A 22,145-nucleotide genomic window follows, 5' to 3' on the forward strand; every position below is an offset into this window, starting at 1 on the left:
AATCGATTATTAATCGATTGCACAAAATCCTTCATGTAATCGATTATTAATCGATTACATTTGTCAGTAATCGTGCCCATCCCTGTTATAGATACAAAACGTGTTTTTTTTGTGTTAATGATTCTCATAGGATTGTGTGTCGCCTTTTGTGTTTTCTTAAAAACTACTGCATTTTTTCTTTAACTTAGTGCACAGTATTATTAAGGAAGTTGAATCATTTTGACAGACATAATTTTTTTTCTGATTGCTTCCACCTTTTGAAAATACAGCAGATTTTTCACAGATTTTGAAGTAGAATTCCACTTAATTGAATTTACGATCCGATACCAGCTAGATCTTTCACGATCCGATCGCAATGCTTGACCACCGTTAGTTATTCTTTCGCTATCATTTTTCTCGATATACCGAACGACACCCGTGGGCAATAGCTTCTATCAGGAATCAAATGTCGATTTCGGTCATTGTAGATCTTATTTTGCTGACCATGTTTGTTACATACAGTTTCCCCTATATTCATAGTTTTCACACAAAAACACGCAGATATTAGAAACTTAACCGAAGGAAAATACACCTATAGGCAGTCAACTGATGATTTTGGCCATCCTGACTTATATGTAGATCTTGACTATGTGTGCATTTTTTCAAGTACAGTTTCTTCAGGTAAATAAGTGATTTGACCCACTTTGGTCAAAAATGAGTACGTCTTAGACTGTTAAAATAAACTAAAGATCCCCTGAACATGAATAATCCAGTCGTTATATTCCACTCACTACATTTTGGCGCTAACGGTAAAAGGGCTGGGTTAGTATTCGAGTTTATATCTCCTTTACATAAAATTGTCCATGTATTGAGCAAGTTTTCTATAATTTTGACATAATTTGCCTTAAAAGTTGTATACTACACTGTACAAATCTTATCGAGAAACTGCTGGTGAGATTGTTTTTTAATTTACACACCTACAAATTAATCGTGTTAGGTACCACAGTCATTTGATACCTGAAAAGGGGGGGGGGGCTTGAAATATTTTTGGAATGAAAAGGGTACTTTACAAATTTTCAAAACTTCAGGTGGGTGGGTGGGGGCTATCAGTATCTGAGTCTTCAGCAGAAGTGTCAAACACTTGATTCAGATGTCATATATCTACATTGAATATCTCTTATGTCATCATACTAACTTATAATAAAGGATATACAAAATGTGATGAAATTGAATGAAAGTGTGGTGAATGTCAATGATACCATAACAGGCATAACCAAATAAAGTTCCCTGAAGTCACCAACATTGTGTTGTCATGTCTTTGGAAGGGAGGGGTATTGGATTAAATTTTCTTTTTCAAGATTGGGACTTAAAATATAAGAGAAATTCCAATGTTTCCTCCCATCCCCCTCCCTCTTATGAAGGAAAATTACCAGTCCCTAATCGGGCCATGTAATGTTTATTGTTCCTTTATTACCATAAAATGTACAGACCAATCAGGAGTTACAATTGTATCAAGTGAAGTCAAATTTGTACAATATACATTTACCTGATGACGACAATGAAATGATAAAACGGCTCAATTTTAAGTCACCGACAATAAATAGCTGAATGACATATGAACAGGTAAAATGATCGCCAGGTACAGTAATGTATTAGCATACAAGAATGTATATTTTACACACACTAAATATTTTTCCGTTGAATAATTCATTGTGCTTGTTGGACTACGATAGGAAATTGATCGGATTTAGTGTACTAAACTAAACATGATTCTTTCATTTTTTGATTGTAAATACACAAACAGGTAGGATAATGACAAATTTCATTTTCTTTTATTTTAACAACATTTCTCGTATGTAAATACGAAATGAAGACCAACAGGAACACAAAGGTATTGCAAATAAAGTTATCATAAATCAGGCCGTTTAGTGGAGTGACAAATCAAGAAAACGTCGCTTATATAAAGAGTTTAATGGACCGAAATACCTCATGGCTGAAAATTCACATGAAGATAGATTAATTATAAACTTTGTACTTTCATTTTAGCCCTGTCGTAGAGTTTTCCCACGGTGCAGGTTTTTGTAAAATGGCGATAAAGTGTGACTTTCCGATTTTTTTCTTTTTCATTTTCAAACACGGGAACGCTTATAATAAAATCCCGAATGAATAAATCATCAAACAGTTGTTATCAAATGAAACAATTATTTATAAGCTTTTATTCAACATCAAACTTTAATATCACATGAACATATGAATTGAGTGAATTGGACGATTTTCAAATGTATGTGACATTTTTTTCAATCTTACCGGCTGTCAAAGTATATTACTTTTCTTATATATATCACCAGTAGTCAATTTGTTAAAAAAAATAGTGACACAACTAATATGCAAGAAGTTTCAATATATAAAAGTTTGAAAAAGCATACAAATTAACTTTTACGGGACTTTTTATAATACTCATCATATAGCAGTTTTACTATTCAATTTTCACCTCAATAAGTCGAGTTGCTCTCCCTTTTTCTATTTTCCCTTGACTTCAGATTTGCTGTGTTTTTACAAAAGAATTAAACTGTGTATTTTCTTTATTTTTGTATATATAAAGAATATAGATTTATATCAATGTTTGTGTTTAGATTTTTGACTTAGTACAGATTTGTGTTTTAGTAACTTTTGAGGTGTTTTATTTTCTTATTGAGTTTTTCCGAATAGACTAATTTTAGACCACATTGGTACACCGCCGAAAAAATCCCGGAAAATAATGGACATAAGTCCTGTTAAATATGCTCACTCAATGCCGAAAATGAGTAGACTCAAGAGTAATTGGGAATAATGCGTTATTTGCCAAATTTCTGCAAACGAATACCACAGAAAAAGGGTAGAATACTCGTTTAGATGCAATAGATGAGAGACAGGGTACTGTTTATCGCCGCTTTATGATGAAATTGATTCAAACAAACTGATTCCATTAGAACAAATAAAGTATCATAGGTCGTGTTATACAGTCTATCCAGGTAGAAAAAAAATTGGAAACATTTCAATTCTCAACAGCTTGTGCAAAACATTATGTGTATGAATCAACAATGATCAAATTGCGTTAAAACACGCTCTATGGCATTACCATTAGACTGGTCTAAATGTTTGTTCTATAGACAAAATTCATACAAGCGAGATAAGCAATTAAAGCGAGTCTATTGAACGTGCCGATATCTTAAATGCCGCAAAGACAAGCCTGACTATCCAATGGTAAGTTTACTCTCTATAGATAACTTCAAGGACAAGCGCGGCACTGTATCATTCAGTATGCATTGCTAACTACATGCTGAACTGGAAACAGGAACTTGATTATGATGCTTCAAATTAGTCGGAGCATGACGCTGCTTTCCAAAACCTAACAGAAAGTCTACACGTTGATCTGTTTGTGAAAAAGAAAGCATTTTCGTTGTCGCATTTACTAAATACATATTGTTTCTTTCTTCCACAAGAAATGAGAAGTAAATATACAACTGCTAAACTGCAACACAAACCAGAAAATCACTACGGTGATAACATTGTTGTTCAGTCTCAAAGAGGACAGGGTAGATCCAATATGATTTTCAGTAGCTCAATTAGTGCTTCTGAGGCTATTCGCGCTGCCAGTTGTTTAAAATCGGAATTAAAGTTTTCAGAGATGGAAACAAGTTTTGTAAATGATTCCATACATCAATAAGATCAGACCCTTCATGATGCGTCAAAAATTTTGAGAAGCAGTTTACGAATGCTCAAAATTTCAAATGAATATTATCAATCTCCTTCAGAAGTTTCTATCCCTACAGCTTTACAATTTATATCTACCTCTTTGATAAATTTTCTTGACAGGTTAATAGATGACAATTGTTTTCATATGAAGAAAGATTACAATTCACTCCCATGTGATACTGTACGGAAATGTATTGCTTTAAGCTGAGTGTGTGATATCCCTGCATAAAAACCAGTACACCCCTTTAAGTTGAGCATTGGCTCTTCAGCTGCATCACGAATATGATTCGCAAAATCTTATTGAAACTTTACATTCACATGGCTTTTGCGAGTCGTACACTGAGGCTAGAAAATTTCTGACATGTTTCTTCAACCAAAGACGCAAGACGGTTTATACATGTACACGACATATGCAATGGTATTGGAACAGTGATGTCTAGCACACTACTAGCTGCTCATGCTCCAACGGAATGAGACACGACGTCTTCTTTCTTGGCAAAAAGACAGTATATAAGGCGTTGAAACAACACCAATTCAGATATCAAGGTTCTGACATTGAAACATCTATTGCAGTGGGAAGACAATTTATCGCTGATCTATATGACCCAAAGGCAAGGCTCAATCAGTACATGCTGATCTTAATAAACTGAGAGTGAAGTCAGCGCTATCTAAGGATGTTGCCTAAGTGAGACTATTTCCTTCAGAGGCATCATTCAGACAACACATTTTTAGAGTTTCACTACAAGTGTTAGTCTGGATGTATGCTCATATCCCCAAAACATCACTCAGATCAACTCTGGGGTATGGATGGACAATAGTGAATAGCTCCATAAATCAACTATATTTTGAAGGGCCAATGTCTTTTGACATTTTACAGTACCTTTTTTGCACATGCAAAGGAAACATTATTTGTAGCAAATCGTGTGCATGCTATGAACAAAACTTGTCATGCACAAGCATTTGTGGTTGTCAGGGCAGTGCCGATTGTAGAAACCAGCTTACTTATCAGACTGTTTTAGAAGATTGCAACGATAAGGATGATGATTAAGTGTTAATCTCAATGCCGAATATTTCATGTGTTTGCTGCAAATGGCTTTTTACTTGACACGTAGAGGGAGGTTTTCTCTCTCTCTTAACAAAAAAATTTAAAAAATCTAAAAATGAATTTTAAAATTTAGAATTACAAAAAAAAAAAAAAAATGCCAGTGGTCTCCGACCTTGACGTGGTTGTTAGGCTTGTAAACCAACTGAAGACTTTGTCGAATATTTTGAAAGTATAACAAGACATCGAATCGATACATTTTTGTCTTAGTTTTCCGTTACCACTTCAAATGAACGTGTATATTGATGTCAAGAGTTACAGAAATATAAACAAATATCTTCATTTTTATCATAATCTCTGTGAATCGTGTTTGTTTGATATATATCGTGTTTTAAAATCGTTTTAGGTCAAGAGTATGCTCTTTCTACCATTGTTTGTGTTGTTTTATAAAAAGTGGGACACACATTTTCAATATGCTATTGCTCTCGTACTGATTGACCTATTATCATAAAATAAAATGCATATACTATCGTGTTCATGGTAACATTTATGCATCAAGACTATTTTTTAAGTTCCAACATTCTTTTGGGTTTAAAAAAATAATAATGAATTTCATCATTTTTTTCATTGAATCATGGACCGGGTGTTAACTATACTGTACTTATTTCTCCTTTGTTCTTTATGGCATGTTAACAAAACTTTCCCAAACATATTTTATATGTTGTCATATATTATTGCACCACTAAATATTAAATATAAATATTTTTTGTCGATAATTTCTGCAGATAAAGATAATTTTTATCATTTTCTTCCATGTTGGATGCGGGGGTATTCATCACTTATCTGTGTCAATCTGGCATAAACATGACAAACTGAATTTGTGCAACACTCCCAGGGCATGATTCAATATAAATGTTTTCTCAGTTATTATGAGGGACTACCGAGAAATTGTCCAAAATGTCCACAAATTGCGATTTTTTAAAATCCCCCTTTTGACCTTTGACCACAGTTTTCAAAAATCTGCACCACTTTGGCACTCTACGACATGTCTTAATCAAAGGGTTATTATATTGATCTTCAAAATAAGACCAAAATTAGCCGTGAGGTATTTCAGTCCATTAAATGTTTTTAATTTACCTTTAGTTACTTGTCACCGTATTAGTTGGTCTTCTCGTTTGAACTGTTTCACATTTTGTCGTGTCGGGGGAGTTTATAGCTTACTTTACGGTATGGGGTTTTCTAATTGTAGACGGCCATATAGTGACATAAAGGGACTTTTGTAATAAATCAAGGTATTTTTGACTGTAGGGTTTGATACATGTAGGACTATTGTTTCAGTTGAAAAAAAATATTTAATATTGTTAGCCATTTTAATTGCCTAGAGTCAATCCATATTTTGATATTTCAAAAATAAATACAAGCTGTTATGAATATTAAAGTGGTTAGAAAACATTTAATGGATAATATATACAATACAATAAACCTCCTTTCAACATAATTTATACGCTGCAGACAATGAACGCAAATAATAAGTCTAAATTATTCAAAATAATCAATAATTCAATAACAACATCTGGATAAACATGTTGCAAACTGTTTCTAAAAACTGCCCAAAGGTTATACTATTATCAACCAGATATACATTGAAGAGAATTAAAAAAAAAGAAAGGCAATCATATCAGAAATGAAATTGAGAATGGAAACGGGGAATGTGTTCAAGAGAAAACAACCCGACCAAAGCGCAGAAAACAGCCCAAAGCCACCAATGGGTCTTCAACACAGAGCGAAATTCCCGCACCCGGGGGCGGGCTTCAGCTGGCCCCTAAATAATAATGTATTATACTAGTTCAGCAAAAATGGACGTCACACTAAACTCCAAAACATATAAATGAACCAAAAAAAAAAAAAAAAAAAAAAAAAAAAAAAAAAACCATACAAGACTAACAAAGGCAAGAGGTTCCTGACTTGGAACATGCGCAAAAATGTGGCGGGGTTAAACATGTTTTGTGAGATATCAAACATCCCCCTATACCTCTAGCCAATGTGGAATAAACAAACACACAGCAATACGCACAGTAAAACTAAGTTTAAAAGAAGTCCGAGTCCGATGTTAGAATAGGTAACAGAAGAAACTAAGCAAAATGACAATGATTAACATAAATTAACAAAGGACTACTAGAAGTTACTGACATGCCAGCTCCAGACCTCAATTTAAATGATTGAAAGATTAAGTCTTCGTCGTATGAAAATTAAGCACAATCCCTCCTGTTAGGGGTTTAGTATCATACCATAATAAACATAACTCGTATCATGCAAACAATTGGTTTTAGAATAAATGTGTTTATTTCCGATGCAAAGACCCTATGAGTGAATCAATGTTAATTCTAAAAAATGCCATCTTTAATGGCCTGACAACAATATCGTAACTGTATCTCTTCGGAAAAAAGTAAGTCTGTTTAAAGGTTTGGTTAGCTTTTGAGGTGAATGACGAAATTTTTGTGCTTTGTTTAGAATATTACCATAAAAGATGGGATGTGAAATACCTGAACGTATAAGATGTCTGCACGGTGATTTATGTTTACGAATGATGTCCTTGTACCGATGATAAAATTTAGTAAATGTGTTGACAAGTTTGTTTATCGAAAACCCTGGTGTAATAATTTTTCAGTAATACAGAGATTTCTTTCTTTAAATCAAATACGCTGTTACAAACACAAGCGAATCGAACAAGTTGAGATATCTAAACACACTAAGATGGTGCCAAGGGAACGTCACCATCTAAAATGGATAATTAACAATAGGAAATGAAAAATCATCTTTTTTATCGTAAATTTTAGTATTAAGCTTCCCGTTAAAGATATAGATATCAAGACCCAGGAAAGGGTAGTGTTCATTGTTTGTGTTAGCTTTATTTAAAGTCAGTTCAACAGAATAAATCTCTTTAGTGTACATACTGAAGTCGTCATTATTGAGAGCCAATATATCATCAAAATAATTAAAAGTGTTATTAAATTTTTGTATCAGATAAATTGTAATTCGTAACAATACAGAAACAGGTTCGAAATAAGTGGTGCACAGTTAGTCCCCATTGGAATTCCGATAACTTGACGATATACGGAATCTCCATAGCGAACAAAAATTTATTTACTAGTTAATATTCAAGTGCAGTTATCGTATCAAAGCAGGTCCAATTAACTAGTAGTGGAACAATGGCTTGAAGACGAAATAAATCTATATTTGTAAGGTGTTTTGTGCAGCTTCGAAGAAATCCAGTACATGGTTGGAACGTTCATGTTCCTCGTTCTGCATGTAAAGAGGTAGCTAAAAGTTTATGTTTGTTACAGATGTCATTTTTCGAAAATTGAGTCAGTTGGTGAATTCATGATTTCGTTTTGCAGAACCTCAATGTAAAATTTACGTCAAACACTAATGATATTATTGACAGCCTTATCAGCCGGGACAAAAATAAAATTCCTTGCCGAGTTCTTTGAGCTTATGTTTGATACGAGAAATAGGGCTATTATGGTTGTTGTTAGAAGTAAAATGTTCTTTAAAATGTTTAATACGAATATCAATTATGTTCATTACTGAATTAAAAAAAAATCTAAGGATTTTTTGTTGGCTTTTTCTCGTTTTATCCATTTCGTACAGTAAGTACCAAAGGAATGATTCTAACTCTCGGCCCTGGACGAAGTTAAGGTCTCCTGTTATAACATGGGAACTGGGGCCATATATATGTACTTGGAATTACAGCAATTTCATGACGTAGGTGTATTGTCACTGATATTAACATTTTTACACACCTCGCTATAATTAAACACATATTTCCGGGTAGATTTTTTGTACACAAAACAAATAAGAGGGAGAATGATCATTAAGAATACCGACAATATTTTCAAAATCAAAACCTTTATTGACATACTTGATTTTAATGAAATATTTTTAATGATCTTCAGGGCGATCAATTTGAAGAAAAGTAAAGAATAACAATATGCAATTATAATTTGGACGATTTCATACTTAGGACAATATAGAATTGTGTTGCAATCCTCCAAAATTTGATGTATTTTATTAAAAGGTAAAGAATAGAGCTTGTCTGCCGTTGTTTTTTGAAATAGTAACTAGGTCCATAACCCGAATATTGTCAGTCGTTATATTCAGCCGATCTCCGACTAATATCCGATTGCTACATTACCTCGATAGGTCGCTAGAGGGCGCAGAATTATTCGAGTTATCAGGTCCGAAATATTTGTAGTGTTAGTACGAAATTTTCTGTGATTGTGATTTATTCTACGTCCACGAGAACGTTTTTTACGAACAGTTTTAGAAACTATATCCAAAATGTTAACAGAATCTATTCTTGATATATTACCAATTCCAATGATATTATCATTAAGATCGAGAGGATAGACTGTTTGTAGTTTTGTAATCCAATTTAATTCAATTATTTTCCGTGATCATACAAATTTTGAATGAGATTCCCAGGTTGCTTATTTACTTCTTCTAAAGGTTGAAATGTTAAATATTTAATTGGATGATTTTGGTTCTTAAGATGTTGATAAATGATACTTTTAAATTTATGGAGTTTTCTCTTATGATAAAGGTGTTCTTGCGCGCTTTTATATTAATAGCGTCCGGTTTCACCTACGTACTGAATACCGCATCCCGGTTTGTTTCATGTAAGCAAATAGATAAAACTGTTAGTTTTTCAATTGATATCAGTTTAAAAATTTGAGGAAAACGTGCGACCATTAAACGTGGACCTTACCGTTTTGGTGGTGGAAGGACGAGAACATGCAAGTCATTTTTTGGCATGACACTTATCGATAGAAGGGTAACCACGATTTTTATTATTAAAAATGTTAGCGATTGTAGTATTTTTAGATAAGCGATTTTGAAGATTGAGACGCGTTGATACCCTTTGAACGAGTTTGGTATTAAGGTTCTTTTCCGTTTCTGAGTTTCATTTTGTTATCCGTATTTATATATCATTCATTTGCAATAAGTCTATGAATTCTACAAAATGTCATTGACATTAAATTAAATGTAATAATTGTTGATAGAAAGGGTAAATGTACTTCTTGTATGTATGCACATGTCGTCATGAGTCATATATACTGTTGCATATGAACTTTTATCATAGCATAGATATTTCAGGTCAAAATTAGGCATACATGTAGCTCTTTTGTTTGTATTGCAGTGAACGGATGTTGAAAATAATAAGTGGAGACTTGGTAATTTTCCTTCTAATTCTAATAGATGTATGGCTGTATTTTATAGCTCAATTGGCCCTTGAGTTATTCTTATCACTTGGACGTCCGTCGTCCGTCGTCGTATTCGTGCGTTAACTTTTTCCAAAATCTTCTCATCAGAAACTACAGGACAAACTTTGCAAAATCATAATTGGGGTATCTAGTGCCAAACAACATGGCGCCATCGCTAAAAATAGAATATAGACTGGGGGTAAAATGCAAGTTTTGTCTATCGTCTTGAAAACCTCTATGCATAGAGTAAATTTGACAGAGACGAAAATGTTCAGAATGTTAAGATCTACCCATTGTTTATCTACATCAAAACTTTCAGACGACTTTTTAAAGGAACAATTGCCCTTAAATGGTGGATTTCATCATTTTGTTTTGAATTTTTGCTTATCATCTTGAAAACTTTAATAGCAAAAATTATCAGCAACACAAGGTCTACAAATAAGTCGACATGGCTAAAATCGTCTGTCTACTTTTTATAGAAGTCATTGCCCTAAAATAATGATTTTACCGATGTTTTGCATTTGTGCATATTATCTTGAATATTATAATCGATAGATAGAAAATTTACACATCAAAAAGGATCAGAAGGCAAAATCTACAAATAGGTCAACCGTAGCCGAAATTATCAGTTGACTTCTAATAGGAGTTATTGCCCTTTAATGACGATGTTTACGATTTTTTGAGATTTTGGGCAAAACCTATAAAAGATAAGGGAAATTGTAAACAGTAAAAATTATCAGTAAGACATTATCAACAAGCAGGTCAACAAAGCCGAATAGTCAGTCCACTATTTATATGACTTACTGTCCTTGAATGGGGATTTTTATCCATTTTTGTGTTTTGGGCAAACACTATAGCAGATAGAGAAACTAAACAGAACAAATAATCAGCAATACAAGATCAACGAAAAAGAGAATTTAGTCATGAATTTTATTTAAAGGAACAATTGCCCTTAAATGGTGGATTTCATCATTTTGTTTTGAATTTTTGCTTATCATCTTGAAAACTTTAATAGCAAAAATTATCAGCAACACAAGGTCTACAAATAAGTCGACATGGCTAAAATCGTCTGTCTACTTTTTATAGAAGTCATTGCCCTAAAATAATGATTTTACCGATGTTTTGCATTTGTGCATATTATCTTGAATATTATAATCGATAGATAGAAAATTTACACATCAAAAAGGATCAGAAGGCAAAATCTACAAATAGGTCAACCGTAGCCGAAATTATCAGTTGACTTCTAATAGGAGTTAGTGCCCTTTAATGACGATGTTTACGATTTTTTGAGATTTTGGGCAAAACCTATAAAAGATAAGAGAAATTGTAAACAGTAAAAATTATCAGTAAGACATTATCAACAAGCAGGTCAACAAAGCCGAATAGTCAGTCCACTATTTATATGACTTACTGTCCTTGAATGGGGATTTTTATCCATTTTTGTGTTTTGGGCAAACACTATAGCAGATAGAGAAACTAAACAGAACAAATAATCAGCAATACAAGATCAACGAAAAAGAGAATTTAGTCATGAATTTTATTCCATATAATAATGTCGGAGAGTTGCCATTGTTGAAGATGCACATAGATCCATGTGAGCGACACATACTCTTTAGAGCCTCTCGTTTAAATAAAAGTAACATATCAGATTGTCGAATTGAAATATATCACCAGAGGGTTTTTTATGTAAAAGATTTTTACATTAAATTTGCATTATTAACAAAGAAATCATAACTGAACAGGAAACTGATCTTTTACGATCTCATTCAGGAAACAGGTTTATTGTTAACAGTGGCTTTCATCAAATAACGGATAACTGCACTTTAAACACACAAATTAGCAAAACTACTTGAAAATTGTATTAAATCAATATAGTCTGAACATGATATAAAGATCAGGAATGTGATATGATTGCCAATGAGACAACTATCCACCAAAGTTCAAATAGAGTGGATGTAAGCAATTATAGGCAACCACATGAGACAATACAAATCATGGACCAATCAGGATCCGTGTTACTAAAATTGCCGTACCCCATAATGAAACTTGTTAATATCATATTGGTAGTTACGGTCAGTATATACGCAGCCCTCCGTGAACATCCCCATCACGGATGGTTTTACCTTAGAATGTGGTATAATGAGGTGTGAACAGGGATTTTTCATCCCTCTGAATGAATTTAACACATCAAAAACATGACTGCATCGAATGTATTATCAAACCTTAACAGAAAGTTAAAAGTCAAAAATATGACATTAAATAATATATATATATATATATATATAACAACATTATAATATTGATATAATGAAGATCAGAGATTAGAAGAAGACATTTATTTTTGCATATTCTCCTATTAACATGCACCATTATAATCTTTTTGAAGAAGTTTTAGTGCCTCGTACTGACCAATTGCAACTGATTTGTATAGTTTTTTGTTATGTTGTGCTGTAACACCTATGTCCCAGGTTAGAAGAGGTTGAGTGCTCACAAATATGTTTAACCCCTCCACATTTTGTATGTGCCTGTCCAAAGTCAGGAGCCAGTATTTCAGTGTTTGTCATTAGTTCATTTCTTTTGTATTTGCTTTTCGTAAATTGTTTTGTTATAATGAGAACGTAAGTTTTCGGAATTGAATAGACTATCTTCATGTTACCGACTTTTGACTCCGGATTAAATAATTTGTCGAATGGTTACCTTGGACATCATGGTACTCGGTCAAGTAAGAGCAACCAAAATAAGTAAAATCAAACATATAATCGTTGTAATTTGAGGGGAAAGTTTACTGTTTTCCGATGATTTTGTAGTGAAAAAAAAAATATTAACCAGGTAATTTTATCCCCAAAATTGTACCGATTGAAAGCTTGGTTTTACTTCTTTAGCTTGCTCTTACCTGACTTGGTACCATGATGTCCAAGGTAACCAGTCGACAAATTATATAATCCGGAGTCAAAAAAAGTCTGTAATATGAAAATAGTCTATTGTATCACATTTTTAATGTCGCCCGGAGACTTTTATAGCCGACTATACGGTATGGGTTTTTCTCATTGTTGAAGGCCGTACGGTTGCCTATAATTGCTTACATCCACTTCATTTGAACTTTGGTGGATAGTTGTCTCATTGGCAAAAGTACCACATCTCCTTATTTTTACATAGATATATAGAAAGACATTCATCAGATGAGGGGGATGACACTCCTTTGGGTTGTGGGATATAGGGGGTAAACAAAAGTGTCCGACTTATTATCTTTGTGAATACTGGCGTTATAATAGTTTTATAAGACTAGCACGATGGTGTATCTATGGAAGAGTTATGAAGTTGTTAAATGGATCATTTGAGCGTAAAATATAAGCTTGGCGCCATTATCAATTTTTTTTCACATGTGAATACTAGACCTTCGGAAAATATAATTATTCGACCTTGTCTCAGTCACTATTCAATTGGAATACAATTTTTTCAGAATATCATTTCAGTCGATACCTCATAAATATAATAAACACAACTATTTCAGGGTCACAACAATTTGAAATAATATTTTATCAACTCAAGAATGAGGAAATATCATTCCATAGTATTTTTGTTAGGGAGAAAATTAATATTATTGCGAAATTTTTATTAGGAGGGACACTCGTGAAAGTTTTCTAATTAGAACTAAATGATTCACCTTCAATCTTTGACAGTTCGAACGAAATGACCTTATTATCAAAAACAGCGCTGAATAAGAAAAAATATTTTCATGTCATGTAAAATCTTAGTACTAACAAAATATAAAATTTTAAAGAATGATTTCAGTTGTAGTGCAATCTAGAGAGAGAACACGAGGCGAAAGGAGCGGTCTTTTAAACAAATATTTTCTGTCAAAAAGCACATGAAAACCTCACAAAACTCGAGTCATTTTAATGTTTTAATGAAATGTAGAAAACGCACAAAGAAATACATTAACGGAAAATGTCTCTTTCTCAACCCGATATGATGGAGCCCTTTAATTTGCCAAAGTTGATTTAAAAGGACTGAAACGGATTGGGGGTTGGCGACGGTACTAAATGCAAATTCTATACACAGCTATAATAATAAGAAAAGTAAATAAACGTAATTGCACTTTTTACAAGTATATATTCGAGTTGGTTCGGAAAACTGCACAAGAGCAGACTGTAACCGTGTTTGAAATTATAATTTATATATGACATCAAATGTAAATAGAGGCGTGAAATGAAGAGGGTGGTAAAGGGGGGGGGGGGGGGTGCTTGCACGGAAAAAAACGTGAAATAAGACATAATTTCACGTTGAACGTGAAATAATTTCTGTCATGAACGTTGCACGAAAAATAAAGACTGTTGTGAACCTTTTGTGACTGAGTCACTGTCTTCTTGTATATACAAACTCTCTGTTTTACTTGTTATTCCCGATTTAGTATACACATTTATGATGTAAATGGTTTACGGCTTTTAAAAAGTATTTCTTGACGATCCCTGCCAAGTATTTGAATTTTATTTGAAAAATACCGAGCACGCAAAATAAGCATTTGAAAATCACGATGCACGTAAAATTAAATAAGTAGAACACGTTGAACGAGGCACCTGTCTTGCACGACTGAACGTTAAATAAAAAAGTAAAAACACGTTGAACGTGAAATAAAAAACGGCGATCACGTTGCACGAAAATAACCCTTTACCACCCTCAATGAAGTAGTGAATGCTTAAAATGTTAGCCTTTACGTTTCACAGAACATTTGTTTTTTTATATACTGGTAGAGTTAATGAGCATCCTGTTTTAAGGTATAAGCAGGTAACAATGAACTTTTGAATTAATATTTGGTATTGCTTTTAATTTAAATATCTGACGCAACGACTTGTTTCATCCTTGCTATTTGGAAATCTGCGCCTCTTGAATTGTGGCGTCAGAAGTTGGAATGTACAGTCATTGTTCGAAATCACCCACATGCACATACTACTCCGTTTTAATAAAAGGTGATTCGGCACTTTAGCAGTGTGCATTTTTTAACGCATGTTTCTTACGACGACGAACGCATGCGCTTCATTTTTAGAAATAATCGCATTGAGGGGTCTTCTCAAAAATAATATTTACGAACACTATCTAGAACGCGGACGTGTCTGAGAGCACCCGTTTCCGATGTCACCAAAAATAAAAAAAAAAAAACGTGGACTTATACACTTCCTACAAAAAAAAGAAGAAAATACGTTCAGGAGTGTATGTCTAAACAGAGTGGATTGTTGATTTATCACATAAAATCTAAAAGAACATAACTATAAGCGTATGTTGTACATTAAAAAAAAATCGTAAGGGTTCCGCGGAACCCAGTGTCTCGCCTACTTTTGCTGTTAATCGCAGGCTCAACAAAAATGAGGAAAAAAATAATAAAATATTCCTCTCTATACTATCTTTTTATTGTTAGTAGCTTCTGTCCAAGTTTGGTAAAAATCCAGGATAGTTTATGAATCTAATAAATGTTTTAAAAACTTAAACTAAATAAATGTTAACTCGAAGAAAAACTAAGTCCATTTATAAGTAAAATACGAAAAAAATGGAACAAAATGTTAACAAAATTTCCTTCTAGATACTAGCTTTTAATCATAAACAAGCTTCTGTCCAAGTTTGGTACAAATCCAGGATAGTTTAAGAAAGTTGTTAAAATTTTATAAGTAAAATACGGAAAAAATGGAATCTTTTTTTTTACAAAATTTCCTTCTGGATACTCTCTTATGATCATAAACAAGCTTCTTTCCAAGTTCGGTAGAAATCCAGGATAGTTTAAGAAAGTTATTAAAATTTTAAAAAACTTTAACCACAGAGTGAATGTAATGTTTCCTGGCAGAAAAACTAAGTCCATTTATAAGTAAAATACGGAAAAAATGGATTTTTTTTTTTTACAAACTTTTCTTTTGAATATTATCTTATGATCATAAACAAGCTTCTGTCCAAGTTTGTTAGAAATCCAGGATAGTTTAAGAAAGTTATTAAAATTTCAAAAACTTTAACCACAGAGTATATATTTGTGGACGCCGCCGACGACGGAATGTAGGATCGCTATGTCTCGCTTTTTCGACAAAAGTCGAAGGCTCGACAAAAATGAAGAAAATTGATATTTATTGACATGTTATACGAATGCCAATGACGCAACGTTTTACGGTTAACAAAGGACAGACATTTTAACAATTTGATGTCATCGTTCGGCCTTGAACCACGAGTAAAACTAATCCGTATAGTATGCGTTTAAAGGTTTCGAGTGGTTTATCTGCACCCTATCAGTTTTACATAGTATAACATTTTTGCTCTCATAAATCTTTTTTTTACCTTGAACTGCCTCTTCATAATCAAGTAATAGCTGGGAGTTTAATCCAAAGTCTCGGAGGGAGGGCGGGACTCACTATGTACATGTAGGTAGGGATGAGCCTCTGGAATATTTCATTTTTTTCAAGATTCATGATATATGATAAGGTCGAAAAATTAGAATGACATAAGTGACACTTTTATACAATGTTATATTCAGGGTAACATTTAATTTTGAATAATTTTTATCGGAACAGGATTTTTTCTAAAACCGATAAACTTCTGTGGTGGAATCAGCGTGGAGCAGGGGCATACAGGGCATATGCTCCCCCTTGGATTTGAAAACATATTATTATTTAGCATAAAATCGTCCAATTGTTTTTATTTCTTTCCTTTTATGGAATCATAATGCCCCACTTTCAAAATTCCTAGATCCGCCCCTGCACTTCTACCTGAAATTTGTGTGTAGAATTACCTTTAGTTGTCTGTGTTATTCTACCTGCATAGTAAGCGCCTTTCTCTCTATCGATCTATCTCATTGTAATAATTTAATCAAACTCTGGACAAGAATGGCTCTGCATAGCTCAGGTGAGATCAAGGTAAATTTAATATTGGTCTCGTAAATTTTCAGAAGAAACACAAATAAGTACACACATTAAAGTCATAAACCTGTGTTTTATAGCTTTATCAACTACTCGTGTAACAGCAGTGTTAGTATACAGTAATTTTGGGTTATTTAGTTAATACAGGTGACCTGGATGACGTGACTTTGGCGTTTGATTTCATTCAAGCTGTCTTGTCACACAAAACCACAACTCGGGTTTTCAGATCCTGTTGTTATTGAAAATGATATAATGAAATATTTTCCACTGGACGCTAATCCATCAACAGCTAATCATCGAGAAAAAAGTCAGATATAGGGGAGGGGGGTAAATTAGTAAGAAATAATTCAACCGATCATAATTAATTTGCAAAAAAAAGAAGAGATATGATATAAATACACTGCTACTTTTGCATAGGTACTATTTCTGTACTTAAAATCTGTAGTACTGGAAATTTACTTTTGATATTTAGTACGATTTCTTTACTTTAAAGTTATTGTAATATTTAGGTACCTGTATTTCACAGTACTTGATTTGTACTTAAAATTTTGGTACAGAAATATTACCAACAGTGATCACAATATTCCATGTTTGAAATCATAACTTTAAGCGATTTGAAATAGACAAACTTTCTAAATGCTAAAAATCTAATGGTGTAACCAAAAATCTGTAGTACTTAAATGTTAAGTACATATCAAGGACTGTAAAATACCGGTACCTAAATATTACAATAATTTTAAAGTCACAAAATAGTACTGAATATTAAAAGTAGATTTCCAGTACTACAGATTTTTGGTACAGAAATAGTACCTATGCAAAAGTAGCTGTGTATATATAATTCGTCTAAATAACAGCCCAACAATGTTAGATCTGTAAATTTGCTTCTGCAAATGTTTTGTTTTTCCCTGGCCGGGATTCGAACTCATGCTACTGAGATATCGTGGCACCAAAACGCCTTGTACTATGCCCGATGCGCTAGACCACTCGACCACCTAGGCTTGACAAAAATCAAGCTTTCGGTGGCCGGGTGTTACCTTTCCTCGTCAGTTTTTATCTAGCGTCGTAACACAGTACATGATATATAAGGCATTGAAGATGGAATATTACAGATCAGCTGAATTATCTATCGTAGAGGATCTTACAAATTAATGTAGGATGCAGTCACAGAAATAATTATATTATAAGAACTTATGAATGAGTGACAACTCTACGACAGATTTTATCCATCGTTTCACCAGTGATGGTGACACAAGGCTGAAAACACATTCTGTATACATAATTTGTCTAAATAACAGCCCAACAATGTTAGATCTGTAAATTTCTTACAGTCCTTGGATGGTGTAAACTTCCCACTAACACCATACACCATTACACCATTCACCATACACCATTACACCATACACCCTGTGCCATTACACCATACACGTTACACCTTTGCACCATACACCTTACACATTACACCATATTGCAATTTAATTTCAAAGAAAGCGTGCGACTACAAAGATATTTATTTATTTTAAAACACGAATTTTGATCACAATATTGTAAATTAATGTATAAAATTAAAAATCAGTTCTTATCAATATTTTGCATAGTTTTAAATGTCGTACACCATGCATTCACACCATTCCCGATCGCACGTTACACCATTACACCATTCCCCTTACACCATACACCATAGCACCATATACCTTCTACCATTGCACCATATGCCATACACCATACACGTTTTTTGGGAAGTTTACATCATCCAAGGGCTGTACGCAAATTTGTTGTATATATATATAGATATAGGGAGATGTGGTATGAGTGCCAATGAGACAACTCTCCATCCAAGTTACAATTTATAAAAGTAAACCATTATAGGTCAAGGTACGGCCTTCAACACGGAGCATTGGCTCACACCGAACAGCAAGCTATAAAGGGCCATATGATGAGATTCCCGACATGGAACAAAGTGGAACGTATATATACATGTGATAAACACCTTCTCTCAAATATTTTAAGAAGTAAAATAATCAAATGTAAAACACACCAAACAGATAAACAGTAAGAGAAAAATTTAACGATTTAAATAATACCGGCATTAAAAACGACGTAAGCGCCTTTCAATATGCAACTATTGATGACATGGAAATAATAAGTATGCATATGTACACCAAGACTTCCTTTTAAATAAAAATCGACGTGATACACTCTAGCTAAATCATGCAAGCAACACAGCTGAAATCAAACTGTTACACAGTAGAACATCACCAATGTGCACTTGAATACCTTTACAGTGTACACTTCAGAACATTTGACTTTCTAATGCAAATTAATGCCTCGTTCACACGTACATTTAATTCGAATTGAATTCGCATCGAATGCGAATCGAATTCGCTAATCGCGTTCACACACTCTTCTTTTTTAGTTCGAATTGATTCGAATTGGCTAAATCGCATTATCCGATTTGCATTAGAAATGCGTTTTTGTTAATACGAATTAAAAGTTAACGTCGTTTGGACAGTAAAGCGAATTTGACACGCATTGCAATTCGAATTAGAATTTACGTTTGGACGTAAAACGTTTCGAATGCGAATTAAACTAATAAACTTTATTCAGATAAATCAACATTAAACGATATTATACAAATGAAATAATATTAAGGATTCAGAAACAAGCAATTTGCTTTTACAAATCTGTCTCCTTTTACAAAAAATAATACACTTATTGGACAATACATAAATATATATACTGGCATGCTCTGTAATAAATATATGAATATGAAAAAGGTGAAAGAAGAAGAAGAAGAAGAAGAAAAAAAAAAATGAATGAGAAAAAAAAAAATAAACATGAATTATTGTAATGTATACAGTGTGAAATGCTTGGGTTCCTATTGAATGATGAAGCATTAACATCAATATTAAACATTTGACATTATGTAAAAGAATTTCGCTACACTGTAGATCATTTGAAGTTATATTAGAAGAATATTACTACACTGTAGAACAGATCACATTCTGAGAAGAATATCACTACACTGTAGAACATTTGACTTTATGGAGAAGAATATCGATACATTGTAGAATATTTGACATTATGTAGAAGAATATCGCTACACAGTTGAATATTTGACATTATGTAGAATATTGCTACACTGTAGAATATTTGACATTGTGTAGAAGAATATCGATACATTGTAGAACATTTGACACTATGTGGAAGAATATCGATACATTGTAGAATATTTGACATTATGTAGAATATTACTACACTGTAGAATATTTGACATTGTGTAGAAGAATATCGCTATACTGTAGAACATTCGACATTATGTTATACAATTATTGACTTTTGGTGATGTTGATACAATGATTTATCAATCCCAGATATATGATATTCACCGAGGCCAACGGCCGAGGGTGAATGTTATATCTCTGGGGTTGATAAGTCATTGCATCAACTGATATCAAAAGTCAACAATTGTTTTATTATATGACTTTTTATCCTTCTCCAATTTTCTAATATTTACTCAAGATACTTTTAAAACTGTTCCCTGTTTTTATAATCAATATATCATCTGCTTATGCAGCTGCTATTTTTCATAAGTTGAAATATTCAATAAATTTTACTAAAAAATACACCGAAAACAAGAAGAAGAGAAAAAATACACCGAAAACAAGAAGAAAAAGAAAAAAAAAAAAAAAACGGAAACTTACATTACTCATAAACCTACGTCATTGGCGTTGCCTTGGAATATCTATATATAGGTACACGGACGCTGTTCCAAATCTTATATTAACCTCTCGTAATTTTTGCTGTGGTCAATATAATGTTTTATCAATGAGGATTTTCTATGTTTTTAGCCAATGAGAAAACAGAAAATCTAGTCAAATAATAAAAAAGAATATCGCTACACTGTAGACCATTTGACATTATGTAAAAGAATATCGCTACCACTGTAGAACATTGACATCAGGGAACGACCATTTAACTTCAAGGGGGGAAGGGGATGGGGTTATAGTTTTTTCCTAAAAAAATATTCTGATCCCCAATTTGATGGAAAAAATATTATGGTCAAGCAGATGACAAAAAAAATTATTCTGAATCAAGATTTTCCCCATACCTTATAGTGTTAAATTTTGAAAAAAAAATAGTTTGATTGATAGCGTCGAAAAACTAAAAAAAAAAATGTTTGCGCTTTGCGCGGAAAAAAAAATTCTGACTCAGACATTCATTTGACATTAATATTGTCATTATTGAGTACAATATCACTGAACAGGGCAATATTTGACATTAAGTTGATAAGAATAATAAAGCTACACAGAAGAATATCAAGATATAGTAGAACAGTTGACACATTTTTTTGTCAAATGTTAACATTGTATAGCAGAATACTACATTGAAGACCATTTTACAATATTATACTTAGGACATTGTTAAAATTCTATATCAGGGATGTATGTTTTTAAAATATTTTCGTCCATCAGCATTGATTTATATGTTTTTTTTTTTTATTGGTAGAAGTAATGAAGAATGAACCTTCTAATGGAAAAGGGGCACAGAAATGTAAGTTTCATACAATATGTGTTTTTTGGCTCACTTCTTTGTAGACATAGAAATATTTTATTTTATCGTTTCCAATCATGGTGCCCTAGATAAAGCAGTACAATCATTCATAACTAGATAAACAAGAAAAAGTGATTTTTATAATTGAATATTTAACATAATGGAGCAGAAAAAAAAAAACCCCAACTAAATGCAAATACAGTACAATCAAGGAGGTTATATGACCTCCTTGGTACAATATAATTGTCTAAGTTTCTGGGCATCTCTACCTGGTGGGAAAGGAGAGACAACTCCTATTCCAAAGTATATAATCCAAATGACGATTTTTCTTTAAAATGCTCTATAATTATATGTTTTACAAAAGTGCTTTTAAGATATCGTAAAAGCATAGTACTAAATGTAAATACGGACAAGATTATAATAATTATTATTACTATTTCAAGTATTTTTTGTCTGTATTTAAGGACCACTGCTATTCTTTTATCTCTTGTTTTTCCAAAGCACTGTATCACTAGCTTGTCATCACTGAGGTTGTGATTTCGAATCCGGCACGTGGTAGATGCGTTTTCTCCAATCTTAATTAACTATGATTGTCAGTTTTTTTACCGAAGGTCAGTGGTTTTCTCCGGGCATTCCGGCTTCCTCCACCAATGAAAACTGACCGCCACGAAATAGCGCAGTAGT

General features: G+C 32.9%; 1 protein-coding gene across 2 annotated transcripts in view; it reads left to right on the forward strand.

The window, feature by feature from the left end:
- Positions 1 to 22,145, forward strand: part of LOC127706815 (galactoside alpha-(1,2)-fucosyltransferase 2-like) — a 76,901-nt gene that overhangs the window by 51,438 nt on the left and 3,318 nt on the right. The window contains exons 1-2 of one of the 2 annotated variants that reach the window (XM_052211498.1): positions 1,620 to 1,783; positions 21,417 to 21,461. In XM_052211498.1, coding sequence (XP_052067458.1) covers positions 21,422 to 21,461 — 40 coding nt within the window. In that variant the 5' untranslated portion in view covers positions 1,620 to 1,783; positions 21,417 to 21,421. Of the gene's footprint in view, positions 1 to 1,619; positions 1,784 to 21,416; positions 21,462 to 22,145 lie in introns of those variants that run through there. The other variant, XM_052211499.1, reaches the window with a different exon arrangement.

The sequence above is a fragment of the Mytilus californianus genome, unplaced genomic scaffold, assembly GCF_021869535.1.
Source record: "Mytilus californianus isolate M0D057914Y unplaced genomic scaffold, xbMytCali1.0.p SCAF_6, whole genome shotgun sequence".
Lineage (NCBI taxonomy): Eukaryota > Metazoa > Mollusca > Bivalvia > Mytilida > Mytilidae > Mytilus > Mytilus californianus.